Source organism: Humulus lupulus, chromosome 4 (genome assembly GCF_963169125.1).
Source record: "Humulus lupulus chromosome 4, drHumLupu1.1, whole genome shotgun sequence".
NCBI classification, from domain to species: Eukaryota; Viridiplantae; Streptophyta; class Magnoliopsida; order Rosales; family Cannabaceae; genus Humulus; species Humulus lupulus.
In genome coordinates this window covers 249036570-249057099 of record NC_084796.1, presented here as the reverse complement: position 1 = coordinate 249057099, position 20530 = coordinate 249036570, and the positions used below count along the sequence as shown (strand labels likewise).

The window sequence follows — 20530 nt, the reverse complement described above, 5'->3', positions numbered from 1 at the left end:
TTTTATTGCTGAGTCTTCTGGCTCACAGGTGCTTTGTGGTGCAGGTAAAGGTAAAGAGAAGCTCAACCAGCCATGAGTCGGAGGGCAATAGCAGTGGTATGTACATATGCAGTCCGCTCAACCACCACGGCCGAGATGCTCAGAGGAACTAGGGTTAAACCCAGCTTTTGCCGCTTAGGACGTCTTATTGTGTAATCTGAGTTTTGTAATAAGCTTTTAAACTATCGTTTTTGGGATCCCATGTAAAGAACATGTTTACAACTAAATGGAAATGTTTGAGTTGATCAAAAAATTTAATACCTAAACCCTTAGTGGCTTAAACACATATTTGGTCCAAATGACTTGTTTAGCAAGTCCAACACTGGTTTTAAACACACTTGGTAGTGGTCCCTAATTAGCAGGGCGTTACATTTAACTTTGGAGTTCTCAAGTGATGGGCTACCGAAAAGAAGATGCATCTTGTTGATATAGGTAGTACCCATCAATCCATTTAAGCTCTCTTCAACTATGTAGTCTCATACCTACACAGTCTTAGAATCATCACACTTGATCTTCCCTAGGCGGTGTGGGATTGCACAGCTTTACCCGGTCTTTCCCCTTACGAATCACGGGATTCTGACTGTCACATAAAATGTCATATTGTTCGGGCTACAATTTAATATCGGGTCCTAAATATATTAATTAATAATTATTATAGAAAATCAAACCACTAGCTATTCATGAGAGTTGCTATTTGGCACCTTAAGGTGTCCAACACCTCATGAGGTGTCACCTTATGGTTGATTAGTGGTACTACATTATAGTTATTAAATTCTAATATGTGGGACCCGATATTGGATTGCACCAATAGCAGTATGGTAGCTCCTTGTGGTGTTAGGCACCAGTAGTGCCCCTTAGCAATTCTCAACTATTCATAAGGTGCTACCTATCGTGATAGTGTTGGACAGTGGACACCAGTGATATCTAATAATATTGCTCGATTCTGATGTAACGTATATTAATTAGAGCAATTTAATATTAGGTGACACGTTAAATTATACAAATTATTGTATGCCGCATCAAGTGGGGCCACAATTATTTTCACTCACATTACATAAATCTTAATGTGTCCAACACCATATGAGGTGGCACCTTATGGTTGATTAGTGGTACTACATTATAGTTATTAAATTCTAATATATGGGACTCAATACTAGATTGCACCAATAGCAGTATGACAGTTCATTGTGGTGTTGGGCACCAGTAGTGCCCCTTAGCAATTCTCAACTATTTATAAGGTGCTACCTCGTGATAGTGTTGGACAGTGGACACCACTGATGTCTAATAACAATGCTCGATTTTGATGTAACGTATATTAATTAGAGCAATTTAATATTAGGTGACACGTTAAATTATACAAATTACCGTATGCCGCATCAAGTGGGGCCACAATTATTTTCACTCACATTACAAAATCTTAATGTGTCCAACACCACATGAGGTGACACCTTATGATTGATTAGTTGTACTACATTATAAGTATTAAATTCTAATATGTGGGACCCGATATTGGATTGCACCAACAGCAGTATGACAGCTCCTTGTGGTGTTCAACACCAATAATGCCCCTTAGCAATTCTCAACTATTCATAAGGTGCTACCTCGTGATAGTGTTGGACAGTGGACACCACTGATGTCTAATAACAATGCTCGATTTTGATGTAACGTATATTAATTAGAGCAATTTAATATTAGGTGACACGTTAAATTATACAAATTACCGTATGCCGCATCAAGTGGGGCCACAATTATTTTCACTCACATTACAAAATCTTAATGTGTCCAACACCACATGAGGTGACACCTTATGGTTGATTAGTTGTACTACATTATAAGTATTAAATTCTAATATGTGGGACCCGATATTGGATTGCACCAACAGCAGTATGACAACTCCTTGTGGTGTTAGGCACCAGTAGTGCCCCTTAGCAATTCTCAACTATTCATAAGGTGCTACCCCGTGATAGTGTTGGACAGTGGACACCACTGATGTCTAATAACAATACTCGATTTTTGATGTAACATATATTAATTAGAGCAATTTAATATTAGGCAACACGTTAAATTATACAAATTAATGTATGCCGCGGCCACAGATATTTTCACTCACATTACATAAATAATTGTTAATTAAAAATAAATAAAAAACTCCAACAACATTTGGAGACATATTCCACCGAAGCCCCTCAAAAGAGGAGTAGAAGAAGGTCTATAAATTGGGTTCACCTTGAACCATAAAATCTCATCTCAGCTAAATAAACACATACACATATATATATAAATATATATCGAAAGTGGATTTGTGAGTGAGTTTGTGTCTTTGCTGTATGAAGCAAAAGGGAAGAGGCTTCAACCGTAGATCAAGAAGCTTTTCTCGATCTCGTCGAGCCATTGAGGGTTCTTAGAAATTTCATCATTTTTATAAAAATTAAAAAAAAAAAAATCCCCACTTCGAAATATAATCATAATTTGGAATAGTAAATCCAAACAAAGCTCTAATTTTATATTATTGATATTAATTTGTTCCATCTTGGAACTATAATGGGTTCTGCTGCTGCCTATGAAAACAATGGTAGAGTCATTTTCTCTACCTTTCTTGCTGTTATTTTTATTATCATTATCATTATTATTATAATTATTATAATTATTTTGGGTCGTTTCTATAATCATCAATATATATATTTATATTTATATATATTATAGTGTTTGAAGAGCGTGAAATACAAAGGAGTTACTGGAAAGAACACTCTGCAGATTTGACAGTGGAAGCCATGATGCTTGACTCCAAAGCTTCTGATCTTGATAAAGAAGAACGACCAGAGGTACTTATATATATATATATACATATATATAAACTATAAGAGTGTAAAGACACTAATTAAAGTGAGATTAATTTTTTTTAAGGAAAATTTGATTGCATTTACATGATATTTAGTGTTTGATATGGTTGTTTGTTTTAGTCTAAATTTTGGATTATTTTGGACTAACTGTATTAAATTATATAGCATTTCATTTTATTTATCTTTATTTTTTATTTTTTGAACTTTAGCTGTATTTTTCACAGAAAAGGTCAATACACAACAGACAAAAGCTTTTCTTTTTACTTCGTTGAAACCTGTGACTCTAATAAATTGCATTTACTTCATAATTTTATTTTTACATATAGAAAAGTACGTTTATATATAATATATATATATATATGTATATATAGGTCTTATCTCTGCTTCCGCCGTACGAGGGCAAGTCGGTGGTGGAGCTCGGAGCCGGAATTGGTCGATTCACCGGCGAATTGGCTCAGAAGGCTGGCCAACTTATTGCTCTAGATTTCATTGAAGATGTCATCAAAAAGGTATAATAATAAGATATTTTTTAGACCTATTGTTTTTGCTAAAAATTATTTTTTGAGTCTGTATTTTCAAAAATAGTTCAAATAGTCTTTAAATTTGATTTTGATAAAAAAAATTTGAATTAAAATTACAAATAATTTATCAAACTAACAACTCAGAACAAAAATATAGTCATTCTGCCTAAGAACTTTATTGTTATATTTAATTTTTTGTTCATCAAAATCAGGTTTAAGAGCCTATTTGAACCATTTTACAAAATATAGTCTAAAAAATCATTTATCAAAACAAAATGTCCAAATAGGTATTGATCGTTTTTTAACATTTGGAAAAATTATAACTCATTTTTTGAATGACTGTTTATATTATAATTTTAGCAGATATTTCACTTTTTTTTAGAATGTCCAAATCAGATTTCAAACAGTAAATTACACATAAAAATGATTCGAAATTTTTGTAAAAATTGATAAGATGACTGTTATAACTATAATATACAATATCATACGGAAATATTTGAGTTATAATTTTTCTAAATAACAAAATTAGAAAATAAACATACAGTAGTAACATTTAATTATCCTATATTATATATATATATATTGATGGATAATATAAACAAATATATATATATTGTATATTTACAGAATGAAGAGATTAATGGGCACTACAAGAATGTGAAGTTTATGTGTGCTGATGTTATGTCACCTGATTTGAACATCTCTCATGGGTCGGTGGACTTGATTTTCTCAAATTGGCTTCTCATGTATTTATCTGATCAAGAGGTATTAATTAAAACTTTTTTTTCTTCAATAATATAAACTATTTTTATTTTATTTTATTTTATTTTTCTATTTTGAGGCTTAAAAAAATAATGATATCCACTTTCCATAACCACCACAAACTCCTCAAATTTGTCCTATTTTGCCAATTGGCTTTCTTTTCCTTCTACTTTGAAAGCAGAGGATATATTTAGATTATATACTAAACTTTATATAATTACCAAAACTAGCTATATAAATACATTATTTTATAGTACTTTTAGTAACACACCTTATTTTTTAATCTCTTTATCAAATATTCATATTTTAATGAAGTTCATATTTTCTCCCACTTCCTTATTCAAGAACAAGAAATTGACCTTTAGTCAACAACAACATGTTAAAGTTTTATGACTACCGAGTTGTTAAAATAAATTATTGCATGTTCTTGGACATACTATTATAAGAAATTATAAAGACTGAGTCTTGTGTTTTTTCTAAATATGCGATCGACTTTTGTATTTTGTCAAATTACAACTCGAATCCTGTGTGTTACAAAATAGATTAAAATAGTACTCTAGACTCGATTTTAGTGAAAATATTTTTCAAATATAATCGACCACATTCTCCGCTTATCTGAACCCATCACATTGCCAACGATCCAAAAATTTATTTTATAATTGAAAATATTTTGACCGAAATTAGGTTTAGAGTACTATTTTGATATATTTTGTAAAATACAAGATTTGAGTTATCATTTAACATAACACAGAGGTCGATTACACTTTCAGAAGAAAAAAAAAATATAAGAGCTAAAGTGATATTTTTCCCAAAATTATTGATTATTTTGTAATATGTATATGTGTAGTACCAATTTTCCTTTTGGTGTAAATTTTGTACCTAATTTTTGTCGTGTTTTATTGTATTATTATTGCAATGATTGAATGGGTTCTTTAGGTTTTCATTATTGCAACACATGTGATACAATTTATTGCTATAATTTTTATTTTATTTTTGGGGATGGAATGATATTTTTACAGGTTGAGAAATTGGCAGAAAGATTGGTGAAATGGTTGAAGGTGGGTGGGTTCATTTTCTTCAGAGAGTCTTGTTTTCATCGATCTGGAGATTCTAAGAGAAAATATAATCCCACCCATTACCGTGAGCCAAGATTCTATACCAAGGTTTGCCCTATTCTAATTTCTTTACCAATTTCACAGTGCAATAAATCCATAAAATAAAAAATAAAAAATAAAAATAATATTGGGGAGTTCTCTCGTGCACCCAGAAAGACACATCGGCACATTCTTTCTTGTTTTTTATATTTGGATGATTTTAATTTTTAACTTAACAATTTATCGTGTCAAAAATGATGCTCGAATAAGTTATTTTTCACGTGTACAACGAAATTATTTGAATATTATTTTCGACAAGATAAATTAATCAAAATTTTCAAAAAAATTTGCAAGATGCTATAATAACTATAGTATACATGATCATAAAAAAAAAAAATTGCACTGGAATTCTTTCAAATACTGAAAACATAAGGTGTACATTGGTGTATCCCTTTTTGGGTGCACCGGAGAAAGCCCCACTAGAGAATATTTAATAAATAAATAGAGGAGTGCTATGGTCAACCTCCCATTTCAACATCTTAGTCAACCTCTGCTTCTAAAAACATATGCATGAGTATTTTTTTTTTTCATGACGGGGTTCGTTGAAGTTATAATATTCTTCCAGCAAATTTTTCAAAAAATTCTAAATAGTTTACAGTGTCGAAAATAGAGTTTCTGATATTTATTGATATTTCGGTTTACCACGCGTGTTCGAAAAAATACAAATATGTTTTTCGACATTGTAAATTATTCAGAATTTTTAAAAACTTACAAAATATATATTGTAACTACAACAAACACCACCGTACAAAAAAAATTAGAAAAACAAATACTCTGATATATATTTTAAAAAACAGAGATTGAATAAGATGTTGAAATATGAGGTTTTGTTAAAATTCCTCAAACAAATATGTGGGGTACATAAAGCTCAATTATTGCAAGTGCATCCATCCATTAATAATTAGAAACACTAACTTTTAAATATATATCTCTTCTATATAATAAGTGTGTAGATAACGGAAATTCTTGGTTTTAACAGTTTTTTATTTTTTTAAGGTTAATTTTAATGGAATATTCTTATATTTAACAGAATATTCTTATATTTAACGGTAATTTGTAAATACTTAAACTTAAATAAAATAAAATAAATAATTAAAAAATTAAAATAAGATATTTTTGAAATATTATACAATAATAATTATTTAAAAATAATAAATAATTAAACAAATTAAAATATGATATTTTTGAGATATTTTACAATAATAATTATTTAAAAATAATAAGATTATATGTTTTATAACTTAAATAAATATTTAATTAAAATTAAACTCACTTATTAGAATAATATCATATTAAACATATAATATAATCTATTGTAAATTAGCACCAAATTGTTTTTTTTTTAAAACTTGAAAGAAACTTAAATTCAAAATCCGCGTATGATATTTAATATTACATTAAACATATAATATGTAATCTTTTGTTGTCACTCCCAAACTCATAAACTAGAACAAACATAAACTTAAATAAAATAAATAAATTATTTAATTAAAATATAATATTTATTTTAAAATTTATATAACATTAATATAAATTTAATAAAAATAAATAATAAATTTTATAAATAAAATTAAGCAAACGTGCAAATATGCACATTTTTTGTATCTAGTATATATATATATTGATACTAATAATTTTATCTTATTTTTTTGATCAAATTTATAATTAATACTTCAATAATATCTTGAATGATAATTATTTTTGTCTGAATTCAAGGTGAAAATAATGAAATATTACTAATAATAAAGCACTTCCATGAGTTGAAATAATACTTCTTTTGTAAAATATAATATTTTTTACATTTTTATCACAGTAATTTTTTTTTTATATTTATAGAACACTATTAATCCTTTGAATATTTTAATTAATATACGTAATATTCACATTTTAAACATTTTTAATTAACATACCTATTATTTTTCTCATTCCTTTGTATTTCTTATGCGCTTGAAATTAATAAAAAAAAAAGTTTATATTTTTTTAGACAATATGTTATGCCTCACTACCTATTTGGACCTTGTGTTTTAATAAATTATTTTTTAGATTCTGTGTTTTGTAAAATAGTTCAAATAGACCCCTAAACCTGATTTTGATGAACAAAAAATTAAATATAACAATACAATTCTTAGGCAGAATGACTGAATTTTTGTTTTGAGTTATTAGTTTGATGAATTATTTGTAATTTTAGTTCAAAATACTTTAATCAAAATCGAGTTCAGAAATCTATTTGAACTATTTTACAAAATACAAGATCCAAAAAATAATTTATCAAAACAACCATTACAAACAGATAACAGTATCTAAAAAGGCATTAAAAAAAAAGGTAAAAAAATATAGGAATATATACACCAAAAATTGCTAATATTTTGAAAAACCATTTTGCTATATCATGTTCTCGAATTTCCATTACTAATTTCACATGCATGGTATACGTAGGTGTTCAAAGAGTGTCACACTCGAGATGAATCAGGAAATTGCTATGAACTTTCTCTCGTGGGCTGTAAATGTATTGGAGCTTATGTCCGAAACAAGAAGAACCAAAATCAGGTTTTAAATTTAATCTGTACAATATAGTTTGAGCTGATGAATAAAGAGAATTATTTTACAATTTTTAATCGAGTTTTGACAAATTAACAAAAGGGTTAATTAGTATAGATTATACAGAGATTTTTCTTTGAATAAAAGAGCTTAATTTTACGCAGATTTGTTGGACATGGCAAAAAGTGAGCTCAGAGGATGACAGAGGTTTCCAGAAATTCTTGGACAATGTTCAGTACAAATGTAGTGGTATTCTTCGTTATGAACGAGTGTTTGGACCAGGTTATGTCAGCACTGGTGGCTTCGGTAATAATTTATCATCTTTCTTTATTGCTTACCATGTGTTCGATGAAAAGCCTGAAAGAAATCTTATAGTCTCTTATTTGTTGAATGAAAGACCATTAATCACAACCATTGTATGTATGTTACCACCTCTTATATTTGATTGCTTTTTTGTAGAAACAACTAGGGAATTTGTGGAAAAGCTTGACCTTAAGCCTGGGCAGAGAGTTTTAGATGTTGGGTGTGGTATTGGAGGAGGAGACTTCTATATGGCTGAGAACTTTGATGTTGAAGTTGTGGGCATTGACCTTTCGGTTAATATGATCTCTCTTGCTCTTGAACGAGCCACTGGACTTAAGTGCTCTGTTGAGTTTGAAGTGGCTGATTGCACCAAAAAAACTTACCCTGATAATTCATTTGATGTGATATACAGTCGGGACACCATATTACACATTCAAGTAAAGACTTTTCGACACCATCTTTATCTCATTAGTCATTTTCTTTCACTTGTTCTTGTTAGTGGTCTGATATTTCTCTGACATTTTGAACAATTGCAGGACAAACCGGCATTGTTTAGATCATTCTACAAGTGGTTGAAGCCCGGAGGAAAGGTTCTCATCAGTGATTACTGCAAGAGTGCAGGAACTCCTTCTACGGAATTTTCTAACTATATTAAGCAAAGAGGATATGATCTTCATGATGTAGAAGCATATGGGCAGGTTTGTTTGATGTTTGATTCGAAAATTCTTACCATTGAAATGCCTTTCAGGATATAAGTTCATACATAATTCTTCAACATAACATAACATGATCTTTGGGCCATTATTTTGTAATAATATCAGATGCTTAGAGATGCTGGCTTTGAAGATGTCATTGCAGAAGATCGCAGTGATCTGGTTTGTGAAAATACACACAATTATGTTTGAATGTTTATTGAATAGTTTTTTCTGTGATAAGGTACCAATGCTTCATTTCTCTATTGTATTACAGTTCATTGCAGTTCTGCAGCGGGAACTTGATGCTGTCGAAAAAGAGAAGGATGAATTCATTAGCGATTTCTCTGAAGTGCGTTTTCCTTCTTAATTTATCATTAATGAAACAGTAACGTTAGGCACACATAAAAATAGTGATCTCGCCTTGATAAAGTTGAATAGTTTAAAATGCATATCACATTATTTTGTGCCTAGTAGGGCTGAGTATCTGTCGGTTTGGGCAGTTTTTCATATTATTAAATCTATAATTAGGTTTTCGGTCTGGATTGGTGCGATCAAAAAACCGACCGACCAAACCAATTAAATAAAAAAACTGACGGTTTTGGACCACAACCAAACTGAAGTTCATTTTTTTTAAAACAAAATTCCATAATTTTTTAAAAAAATTTAGTTAAAAAAAAACTAAAAATTTTGGATTGTTGGAATCCATTTTTGAGCTTTTTTAAAACATAAATACATAGAACATAATTACATTCTCCAATTTGAAAGTTTGAAAACATAATTAAAAGTACATAAGCATAACATAACCTATATATACTTATAAGTTCGGTCAGTTTCTGTTTAAACCGGTCAGTCCACACGGATTTTTCAAACCGACCGAACAGTAGCAGTTTACGCCGTTAACAGTTTTTTTCGGTGTTCGAGTTAATTGGTTTTGGTTTTTTCAGTATTCGGAAAGTCGGTGTACTCGGTTTTTCGGATTTTATACTCAGCCCTAGTGCCTAACATTACTCGTATATGCACATACACAGTTCTTATGTATTCTCTTTTGGTTGATTGAACAATATGTAGGAAGACTATAATGACATAGTTGGAGGGTGGAACGCAAAGCTTATTAGGAGCACATCTGGGGAGCAGAGATGGGGCCTCTTCATTGCCAATAAAAAGTGAATCTAATGTCTGAAAGTTGCCATTATATATGCTTGAATTGGCTTGAATTTATAAATTTATAATCTGTAGTATTCTATATGAATTTCTTGATGTTGTGTGATCCTTCCTATATATCTTTCGTGGTATATGCCTCTATGGGGCCTAAATATACCCATATTACCTATGTTTTCAGTGACTATGTGAATGTTTTTATTATCTCTTGATAATAATAAGAACAAGGGTTGGTAATGTATGAATATCTGGGAATTGCTTTCCTATTTGGTGTAATTCCTATTGATCTTTGTTTTGTTTATGTGGAATCAGTGATGTTTGGCTTTCATCATTCTGAGTGCTGTGTTTGCATTTTTTTTTACCTTTTGACCAACTGACTTTAAAAAATGGGAATATAACTGATTGAACAATTTTTAACCGAATCTGATTAAGAAAACAATAACAATAATAAGATATACAATTTATATATTATGAATATTATTATAAATATATATCCAATTTATTATAAAAATAACTATAAAAATAACTTAATTATTATTTTGTTCACCTAATTTATTTAATTTTAATTAATTTAAATATATACAAATAAAATTTTTGTTTATCTAAGTCATAAATTTTGGGTATAATTTTTTTTTTAGTATAAATTTTGGGTAGATTTTAACGTTACATAGTAAAAATTACACATTATTGTGTTGGGTTTTATGCCATTATAAAACCATGTCGGACATGTAACACGATTTCATATTAGCAATAAAAGTAGTAGAAATCATTTAGTTTGGCAACCGTGTTGCTTGCTTGTTTTATTACATGATTATTGAAATAATACAAACATTTATAAAATCTCGAACATATGGATAGTTGCAATTATAGTGACTAGGTCACAGTGGATTATAGTTGTAATTATATGTTCAAAAGAACCAGTCCTAAGATTAGATCAGTGCATTGGATTTCCACTGATTAGGCAATCTACGATATGATCTACTTACACATTCAGAGTGTGATGTCTTGTCCAAGGCATCGACCAAGTAGATAAGATCGGATGTACTTAGTTACATCGGACTAGGACCGATATTGATTATTGATTGATAAATAAGTATCGTTGTTATCAAATCTAATCAATGTCACAACGTTGACCATATGTTAAGTCGATCTTAACTCTAAGTGATAATATTCTGCTAATTATATTATTTAAATCTTTTGATTTGTTCGTTACCAGCTTATCCTACGATCTAGCCCATACTTACATCTTGGAGATTTATTAGTGTAATTGAGTGGGAGTATTATTCATAAATACGAAATCTATAACTTCATTTATGAGAAGTGAAAAGATGATTTCCTTAGTTGTTTTGTTCAAAAGGTTAAATGATTGAGATCTCATTTCTGTGATGAAGTTCACGGAAATATCATTTATAAGGAACTTAGTAGGAGTTAAGGATAAAATACTGATGAGGGGTAAAACGGTAATTTGCACTCAGCTCGTTAGGATTAACTTATTGTAATGGTTATAACAATGGATAACGTATTTATGGTTTTGAAAATACATTCTATGTATCCAAGAGTTCAATTCCGAGTCTATAGTGGAGTCACGATGAATTAATAAGGTAGTGAAATTATTCGTAAATAAATTCAATAACTTGTTGGAGCTTTATTTCATAGATCCGTAGTCCCCACATCACCTTTGAGTAAATCATCTAGAATGTCTCAATTAATTGATTTAATTATCAATTAGGATTTTTAAAGTTGACTAAGTCAATTTTAGAGAATTTACAGAGATATGAGATTTAGAGAATAAAATAGAATCTTTGGGTAAATTATTACTATTGATAAATTGGTATCAATATAAATAAATAATATTAAATCAAGTTTCAAATTATAATTAGTTAATTTGAATACGAATTTAATTAATTAATTAAAAAAAAAGCTTTGAATTTAGGCCCAATTGGGATTTAAATTAAAAACAAAGATATTGGACCCAAGTCCATTTATGACAGCCCAAGGTTTTTATTTTTGTTTATTATTTTTAATTAATTTAAATTTAAATAAATCTCATTAAGTTGCCTATATAAGGAATATGATATATATGGTTTTCACAAGGAAGTGAGTTTCAGTTGATTGGTAAGTGAAAACCTAGACAGTCTAACATTTCTTGGCCACTCTCTCTTCTTCTTCTCTTCAAGATCTCTATCTCATGTGTTGAGAACCAGCCCACACTAGTTCTAGGTTGATCAAAGACTTGGTGAGGAAGACTGTGTTGCTGAACTTGTTCAATCTCTTGATAATACTCTGTTACATAAATGAATCAAGGGTTAGAGAGATTGAAGGATGAAGTTGTTCCAGTTCCGCTGTGTAATATAAGTTTTTACTTTACTCTGTATTTGTATCAATTTCATAAGAGCATGTTCTAGGAATTTGCATGTTTGTTTGATAATATGTAACTTACTTGAAAATAAATAAAGATCCTGCAATGAGTTTTTCCTACATATTGGGCCAAACCCAAACTAATTATTAACGTACAAATTATATGGATTGTCCAGTTTTAGAGATACCATTTAATTTTTAGCCACTTTTTAAAAAACTTAATTTTATACCCAATATTTATTTGAATCTACCAATTATATCCTTCACTCATAGCTAAGTTATATGAGTATAAGTAAGAGAACTATGAGAAATGTCATTATTAATAATAGGTCAAATTTAATTGAATTTATTTAAGGACTAATTTTAGTTAATTAATTCTAAAAATGTTACTTATCAAGAAATCTCCTAATTAACTGAAGCTGATAATCAAACCCTAGGATAAATATATATCTTTCTACCAAATCCCTTAACCTAATTTTATTTCTAAACCTATCCTAGCCGTTTGACCCCTCGTTTTCTCTCTCGGCAAATGAACCCACCACCACTCCACCAGTTCCACCCACCCACCCATAGCCATCGACTCTTCCTTTTTAACTTGTGATGATGCAGTTGCCTGTATAATTAAGCTATATAACCTTAAAAAGTTTTTCTATTAGCTTTGTAACATCTATTTTTCAAATTTTAGCTGCACTAACCTCCTCCTTTAATGAAACTTTGGTATTCCAATAATGCCCCTTTTATTTTTATATTTATTTTTAATTAAAAGAAGAAAAAAAATCAGATGTTCCAAAAAAAATCAGAAAAAAAAACAGGGTTCATCCTTTTCTTCTCCATCCACAATTTCTTCTTCAAAATCTCTCCAAATCTATAGAATGATTATATTGTGACACACTTACATATCTATTTCAGTGACATTGTTGGAAAAAAAACAATTACATTAAGGTAAAGTAAGTAAAAAACCCTAACTTTTTAATTTTTTATTTGAATGTGAAAATAAAGAAAGTTGTATTTTATTAGCTTAGATGTTTGTCTTTTCATGTAAATGTGATAAAAAAAAACAATATAAGTACATTGTTAGCCATATTATAACCATTTTATGGTTTTTGAGTTGAAAATAGCGATTTTTCGAAGTGAAACTCACGAAGAAGATGATACGCAGATCTCGACTGTGTACAGTTGAGCTCAACTGTGTACTGTTGAGCTCGACTGTGCACAGTTGAGAGCACTCACGAAGAAGATGATACGTAGATCTCGACTGTGCACAGTTATGACGACCCTAAGGTAGGGTACACCTCCACATACTCGTAATTCTAGGGTTTACGAGTATGTAAGGCACTTGACCAAATGAATTTAAATAAATTGATACAAAGAAATACAGAAAATTTTTAAAACTTTTATATAAACTTATTAGTAGAAATTATTACACGTATGAATACTTTAAATTTAATGTAGCCATATGAAAACTCTAAACCACTATTGCATTGCTACTGAGTCCGTGCTCCACAAGTTGCTCAACAGCTAAAGCCACGCCTGGAAAAATGTTGGAAAATAACATAATGAGCTAACGCTCAGTAAGCAAATCTCATGCATACACATACACATGAATGTCGTGAGTTTGAAGTGCCCATATACTAATATGCTGACTTATATACTTATGCATTTCGTTTATTGCTCATGCACTTTCAAACTTTACTTTTATGATATTTCTTTTAGTTTCACATTTTTATGGGCCTGATTTCACTTGTGCACACTGTTTGATTCGGCCAATGCCTGCAGGGCTTGTTACACATATCATATAGAATCCCATGGGTTCTCCTACGGCTAGCCATCATCACAGCTAGGCTCATCATAACACTCATTTCACCGTTGCCATAGCTGGCATACTTATTACACATATGGAGGAGAAAGACGGGAGCATGGCAAGCATGACTGAATGGTAAACTCTGACCTAGCCCATACTAGTGGGCAGCCACTATTAGTCTTATAGACCTCCGTCTTCTTTGCTGAACTTACTTAATTGCTTCATCAAAACAGTGGCACCCTTTTTAAACATCTTATTATCATTTTGCTTAAACCTTGTGTCATTAATTGTTTAACTTTACATAAGACTTTTCAAGGTATTTCATAACTTTTCTCATATTCTTATGCATGGTCTTATATCACATAACTTTACATGCCATGCATACATGTAGATGCTGAAATGCCAATGTTCATATTCATGATTCATGTTTGATGGTATTCAATCAAGCCATTGTATCACATCTCATATAACTCAAAACATCTTTAGTCATAATACATGAAGCTTTGGGTTGGTGGCATTGTTATACCTTAACGTAGAGCTATGGCTCAGGTCTAAGGTTTACAGCCTAAAAACTTAAACGTTTCATATATCATAACATATAACAAAATCATGACATAAAAGTAATCCACATATTCATCAACATAAGAACACATACTTGCACATAATTCATATCAATCTTAACCAAGTAAGACAGCTTTCACATATCACAAAATTCCTCAATTACCTATCACACAACACCATTATGATATTCATATAACCATTCTTCACATACTTATCATATGCATCATCATCATTCCATACTTAACTCAATTACCTATCACACAATCAATGTAGTCATGCATCTTACACTTAAGCACAAAAATGTGAGATTTACTTACCTTAGGTCCTTAGCTTATTTTAAAATTGCTCAGCAAGAGTCAATCAATCAAATCCATACAAATCTTATTCAAGGCACATCATTTATTAAATTCTATCAAAATCGTAAATATACACTATTGATAATGTATATTAACAATACCATAAACTATATGAATGATAATAATAATTATTATCAACGTAATACAAATAACTCTTCATATAAAACATTGCTCATTTAATAATGTACTCTCATGATAATAATAATAATAATAATAATAATAATAATAATAACAACAACAACAACAGTAATAATTATCATCTATAAATAAACTTATTTCAATAATAATAACAAAATACATCAATAACAATACATATATGAATGTATATATATATTCAAATAGTTATTTTATAAAAGAAATCATATTTTTAACATAAAATTGTAATAATCAATATAATGATAATAATATAAATAATTATATTTATATTATTATTAATTAGTCATAATATCAATTCCAGTGATATAATAAATATACTTTCTCCAAAATTCACTGGTCTTACAAATATCAATAACTGTAAGAAACTAATATTTGATATTATTTTAATATTAAAATATTAATAAAAATATTAATATACAATAATAATGGTTAAATAATAGGTTTACTATAAATCACACTTTCCATATATATATATATATGAATCTGTATTCTTGATTTACTTAACAAAACAATAACAATAATAATTAAAATTAATTAATCATAATAATTTCCATATTAATGGAAAATCAATTAAATATGTATTTTTTATAATTTATTTAATATTTAATATTTTCTAGACAATTGGACAGCACAACGGCTATAAAATGGAAAATCCCAAAATCAAAACCTGTATAATAAATACATATATATAATCTCAGACAGCCAGTATAATTACAGAAAATATTCAATATATCAAGAATATATAATAATATATTATAAATACACATAATAACAATTACTCTAATCAATAACAATATAGGTCAAAGAATTTATACCACAATGATCGGGTTCCACAACAAGTCAAACGATGATTTTCTAAGACTCAAAACGTACTTCGGAACCTCGAACACTAAGTTTCGACCGTCGGTCTACGGTGGATCGCAGTGGCTCGTGGTGGGCCCACCACCCAACTATGGTAGATGTAGGAACAAGTTATTGGGCTTTGAAGCCCACAACACGAGGAACACGATGGTGGTGACGGATCGACAAACGGATGCCCGAGGTGGCCGAATCGCAACTTTGAAGTCGCGGGGTGGCCGAACTTAAATCGACCAGTTGAGGTGTTTAATCGACGAGTGAGCTCTAGATTCCCGCGTGGTCGATAGTTCGCAAGGCCTCTGAATCCAACGGTCCGGCGCATGGCTATAAACGGTGATCGCAGGTGGACGTTCGGTGGTCGGGCAGACGCACGCACGAGAGAGAGAGAGAGAGAGAGAGAGAGAGGGGCTCGGGTAAAAAAAGAAAGGCTGAAGCCTTTTATTTTATTTTATTTATTTATTTATTATTTTTTTTAATTACACTTGGACCCAAAATACTAAAATTCTTTTCAAATAAGCCCTTTAGCAAAACTTTCTTAATTTTATAAAAATCCCCAATTAAAATTATATGACATTTGAGTCTAATACTTGACTACTCAAGTTTCTCTCTCTTTAATCTCATTAAAAACATAAAATGATATTTTAAACACTATTTTTCCATTACTATTTCTTAAATTTGTAAACTTGCACATTTTATGTATTAAAACTCTGATTTATAATAAAAAAAATGTATAATGAAAATGTTGGATATTACAACAGTTGAGCTCGACTGTGCACAGTCGAGCTCAATTGTACACAGTCAAGATCTTTGTATTATCTTCTTCGTGAGTTTCACTTCGAAAAATTGACATTTTCAACTCAAAAACTAGAAAATGGCTATAGACTATGTACAGTTGAGCTCGATTGGGTTTTGTCGAGATGATAGTTATAGTAGAGCTCGACCAAACATGGGTGAGATACTAGTTCGACTATGTACAATTGAGCTCAACCAAACATGGATGAGCTCAATTGTTACTCAATTATTTATGGTTAAAATAGTAGTTGAGCTCACCTGGGCTTAGTCGACATTAGTATTTTAAATTTCAAATCTTTCTACATTTAAATGTTCGAACTAAATATTTGCATTTTTCTTATTTACATATTTTTTTCTTCATAAACATGTGGTAAAAATAACAATGAAAGTATAATGTTACACATGTCATTGCCATTTTATGGTTTTTGAGTTAAAAATAGTTATTTTGCAAAGTGAGACCCATGAAAAAGATGATATTGCTTAGTTCTTGGCTTGGTATAATCGAGCTCAACTAGGTAGAGATGTTCGAGATAATGGTAGAGCTCAACTGTTGTTGGTTGAGATACTGGTAGAGCTCAACTGAACTTGGTTGAGATTTATAATTTTAATCTATAAAATTGTTCAATCTACAATTTTGTCAAAAGAGATATTACATTATTTGCAAAAAGAAGAGATTAAATTAAATTGATATGTTAATTCAAGTAGTAGAGCTCAATTGTTGCTCAACTATAGTTGGTTAAGATATTAGTAGAGCTCAACTATAGCTGGTTGAGATTGTAACACCCTCACTTATTTTAGTTAAAATCATATTTGAGGTGTAACGTTTTAAAACTATATCATAATTACTTTATGCGGAAGTCTGGATTTTTTATTTATTTTTTACTTGAAAACTTATTTCACATTATTTACATTAAACATAAAGTGTGTCTTAAACATATTATACATAAGTATTAAATAACCCAATTTGTTTTCAAAACATAACTTCACACTTTATTACAAATATTACACTGATAACTGAAATAACCCACAAAAAGGTCGATATGTTCATATGTACAAATCAGGGTCAGGACCATGCTTCAGTTCTCCTTATGTCATTCACTCATTTCTTTCTCTACCTGCAACACAAGACAACTGTGAGCCTAAAGCTCAGTAAGCAAAGTAATGCATACAATGCTAATGATTACCCAATATCAATGGACATACACAACTTCTTTTTAAATTTTGGGTCCCTTAATATTGTGCACACTGTTTGAATTGGTCAATGCCTGCAGGGCTTGTTACACATATAATACAAAATCTCATGGGTTCTCCTCCGGCTAGCCATCACCACAATAGGGCACATTAAAAACCTTATTCCATCGTTGCCCCGTCGGGCTCAAGAGTTAAGGCAGCCACACACTGTGGTGTCAATACATATAACAATAACTCATATGGAGGAGAAATAAAAACGGAAACATGGCAAACAATATAATTGGTTCACTAAAACCTAGCCCAAATTATTGGGCAGCCACTATAAGCCTACTATAGGCCTCCGTTTACATTTATTAACACTTTCATTTGCCTTTTCAAAACAGTGGCACTGAACTTAAACTTCTTATTACAACTTTCTTTTATGTTGCACAAAACTTGCAAAGGCATCATATTATTAATCATCATAATATCATGCATGGTCTTATATCATATAATAATTAACCATATCACTATTATGTCATGCATACAAATTTATGATGAAGTGTCAATGTATGTTAATACCACTTACTCACAAAATATTCATATAATGCATACTTTCACATAACATGTAATTCTTGTGTTGCAGTTGAGTATTTTACTTACCTTCTGTCCAAAATATAATTCACCGTGTAACAAGTGGTGTCTTAGGTGTTGATGTGCTTATCCTGACAATGGCATGGATTTCTCATCATAATGATGGTAGTAATACATTGAACTCTCATTTAAAAATACCCATAAAACATCATATCAAATTTCATACCCAAAACATGCCTAAAATGCCTTAAACTACCTAAATCGAGTGTTAAATTTATCTTAGACATTTGGAGAAATTTTGATAGAGTTTCCCCTTAATTTTAGTTATCCTCAAATATCAAAATCAACCAATAATCAACATCAAATAATCTGCCATAACCATATATCCCAAATACCAACATGATTCATCATAAAGTTATCATATACCGATTTTGATAAAATTCTAATTTCCTAGATCATCACCTAAATTAAATGAGTCTCCACATATATTCAAACATTTATAAACATATATACTCTCTTATAAACTCAATCAAATAACCAAAAATCAGCTTGTACTCCAAGAACCCCAAAAACCTCATAAAACACAAAATTTCACTTACCGAGCAACTTTTCGGCGAAAACAATCTCTTCAAGCTTTTCTAAACCTCAAACCACTTGGAAACCACCAAGAAATATCTTAAAAAGAGATAAAACACCATAGATAAGCTCCCAGAAAAATTCAAAAACATAGTTTAACTTCCAAGTACAAGAACTTACCATAAAAAGGCTAGAACTAAGCTTAATCCACTTCTTTGGCTTTGATTTCACTTGGATCTCCTTAGAATTTCTTCAAACCAGCCAAGAAATAGTTTTTGGTTTTCTTTTCTCTCTGTTTTTCAGAGTAATGGTCGTGCAAAGTGATAAGGTTGATGAAAATTCTTTATTTTAAATGATTTAGCCTTATTGTATCAAAATTTGACACCTTTCATCTCATCTTTTCACCTTTTGACTTATGAAAACCTTATCACTTCAATAATTTCGACTTAATCATCTGCTAGGCCTATTATCCTTATGTGTAAAACACTCACACCAAACCTTAGGTCCATATGACTTCATACCCAATAGTTATGCTTACCCGATCGAGCGTAGCGCACTTATGCTAAGCTCGTTTTGACTTTGCATCAATACCACTGATTATGTATACCTCCCATCAAGAATTGATCTAATGGTTCTAAAACCATTTTTACATCATCAATGAGACCTTAATCATACCTCGATTACATTTGGTAATGTAGCACCCACATTATTTTGATATAATATAGCCAATAATCACATGATTACATTGCATTACATATCATACAATATGTATAATTTGAGCATATGCATATTCTTATAAGTGTTTTCATGTATAAGTATAAAAGTTGTGTATGTGATGTCTATATGTATGCTCAATATTATTAACCTTGTGGCATTTGAGTTGTCTTTTATGGGTGTTTGATGTGCTCAAGATATAAGAAAGTATGAAAAATATGGACAAGGCATGGAATTAAGTGATGAAAGTGAGATATAGAAGGCAAAATAGGTTAAGTAGTGAAAAAATAGTACAATGTCGATTACTAGTATTTCGGTGTAAAATTGAGTATTTATGGATTTACCAAATTTAATCGAGGTATGATTAAGGTCTCATTGATGATGTAAAAATGGTTTTAGAACCAGTAGATCAATTCTTGATGGGAGGTATACATAATCAGTTGTATTGATGCAAAGTCAAAACGAGCTTAGCATAAGTACGCTACGCTCGATCGGGTAAGCATAACTATTGGGTATGAAGTCATATGGACCTAAGGTTTGGTGTGAGTGTTTTACACATAAGGATAATAGGCCTAGCAGATGAT

At 30.3% G+C, this 20530-nt stretch overlaps 1 protein-coding gene and 1 long non-coding RNA gene across 2 annotated transcripts; one reads left to right on the top strand and one right to left on the bottom strand.

The window, feature by feature from the left end:
* The first annotated feature begins 2285 nt into the window (after positions 1-2285).
* On the top strand, positions 2286-10265 carry LOC133831660 (phosphoethanolamine N-methyltransferase 2). Its single transcript, XM_062262033.1, has 12 exons — positions 2286-2611; positions 2743-2861; positions 3251-3388; positions 4028-4165; positions 5182-5325; positions 7753-7863; positions 8019-8160; positions 8314-8594; positions 8694-8855; positions 8979-9032; positions 9127-9201; positions 9921-10265. Exons 1-12 carry the CDS (start codon positions 2581-2583, stop codon positions 10017-10019), a joined length of 1494 nt encoding a protein of 497 aa, XP_062118017.1. The 5' UTR covers positions 2286-2580; the 3' UTR covers positions 10020-10265.
* A 7569-nt stretch (positions 10266-17834) lies between these two features.
* Positions 17835-19546, bottom strand: LOC133831659 (uncharacterized). Its single transcript, XR_009892542.1, has 4 exons — positions 19413-19546; positions 19256-19331; positions 18726-18787; positions 17835-18007 (listed from the first exon to the last, which is right to left on the bottom strand). It is a non-coding gene; the product is annotated as an uncharacterized LOC133831659 (long non-coding RNA).
* Positions 19547-20530: the final 984 nt, after the last annotated feature.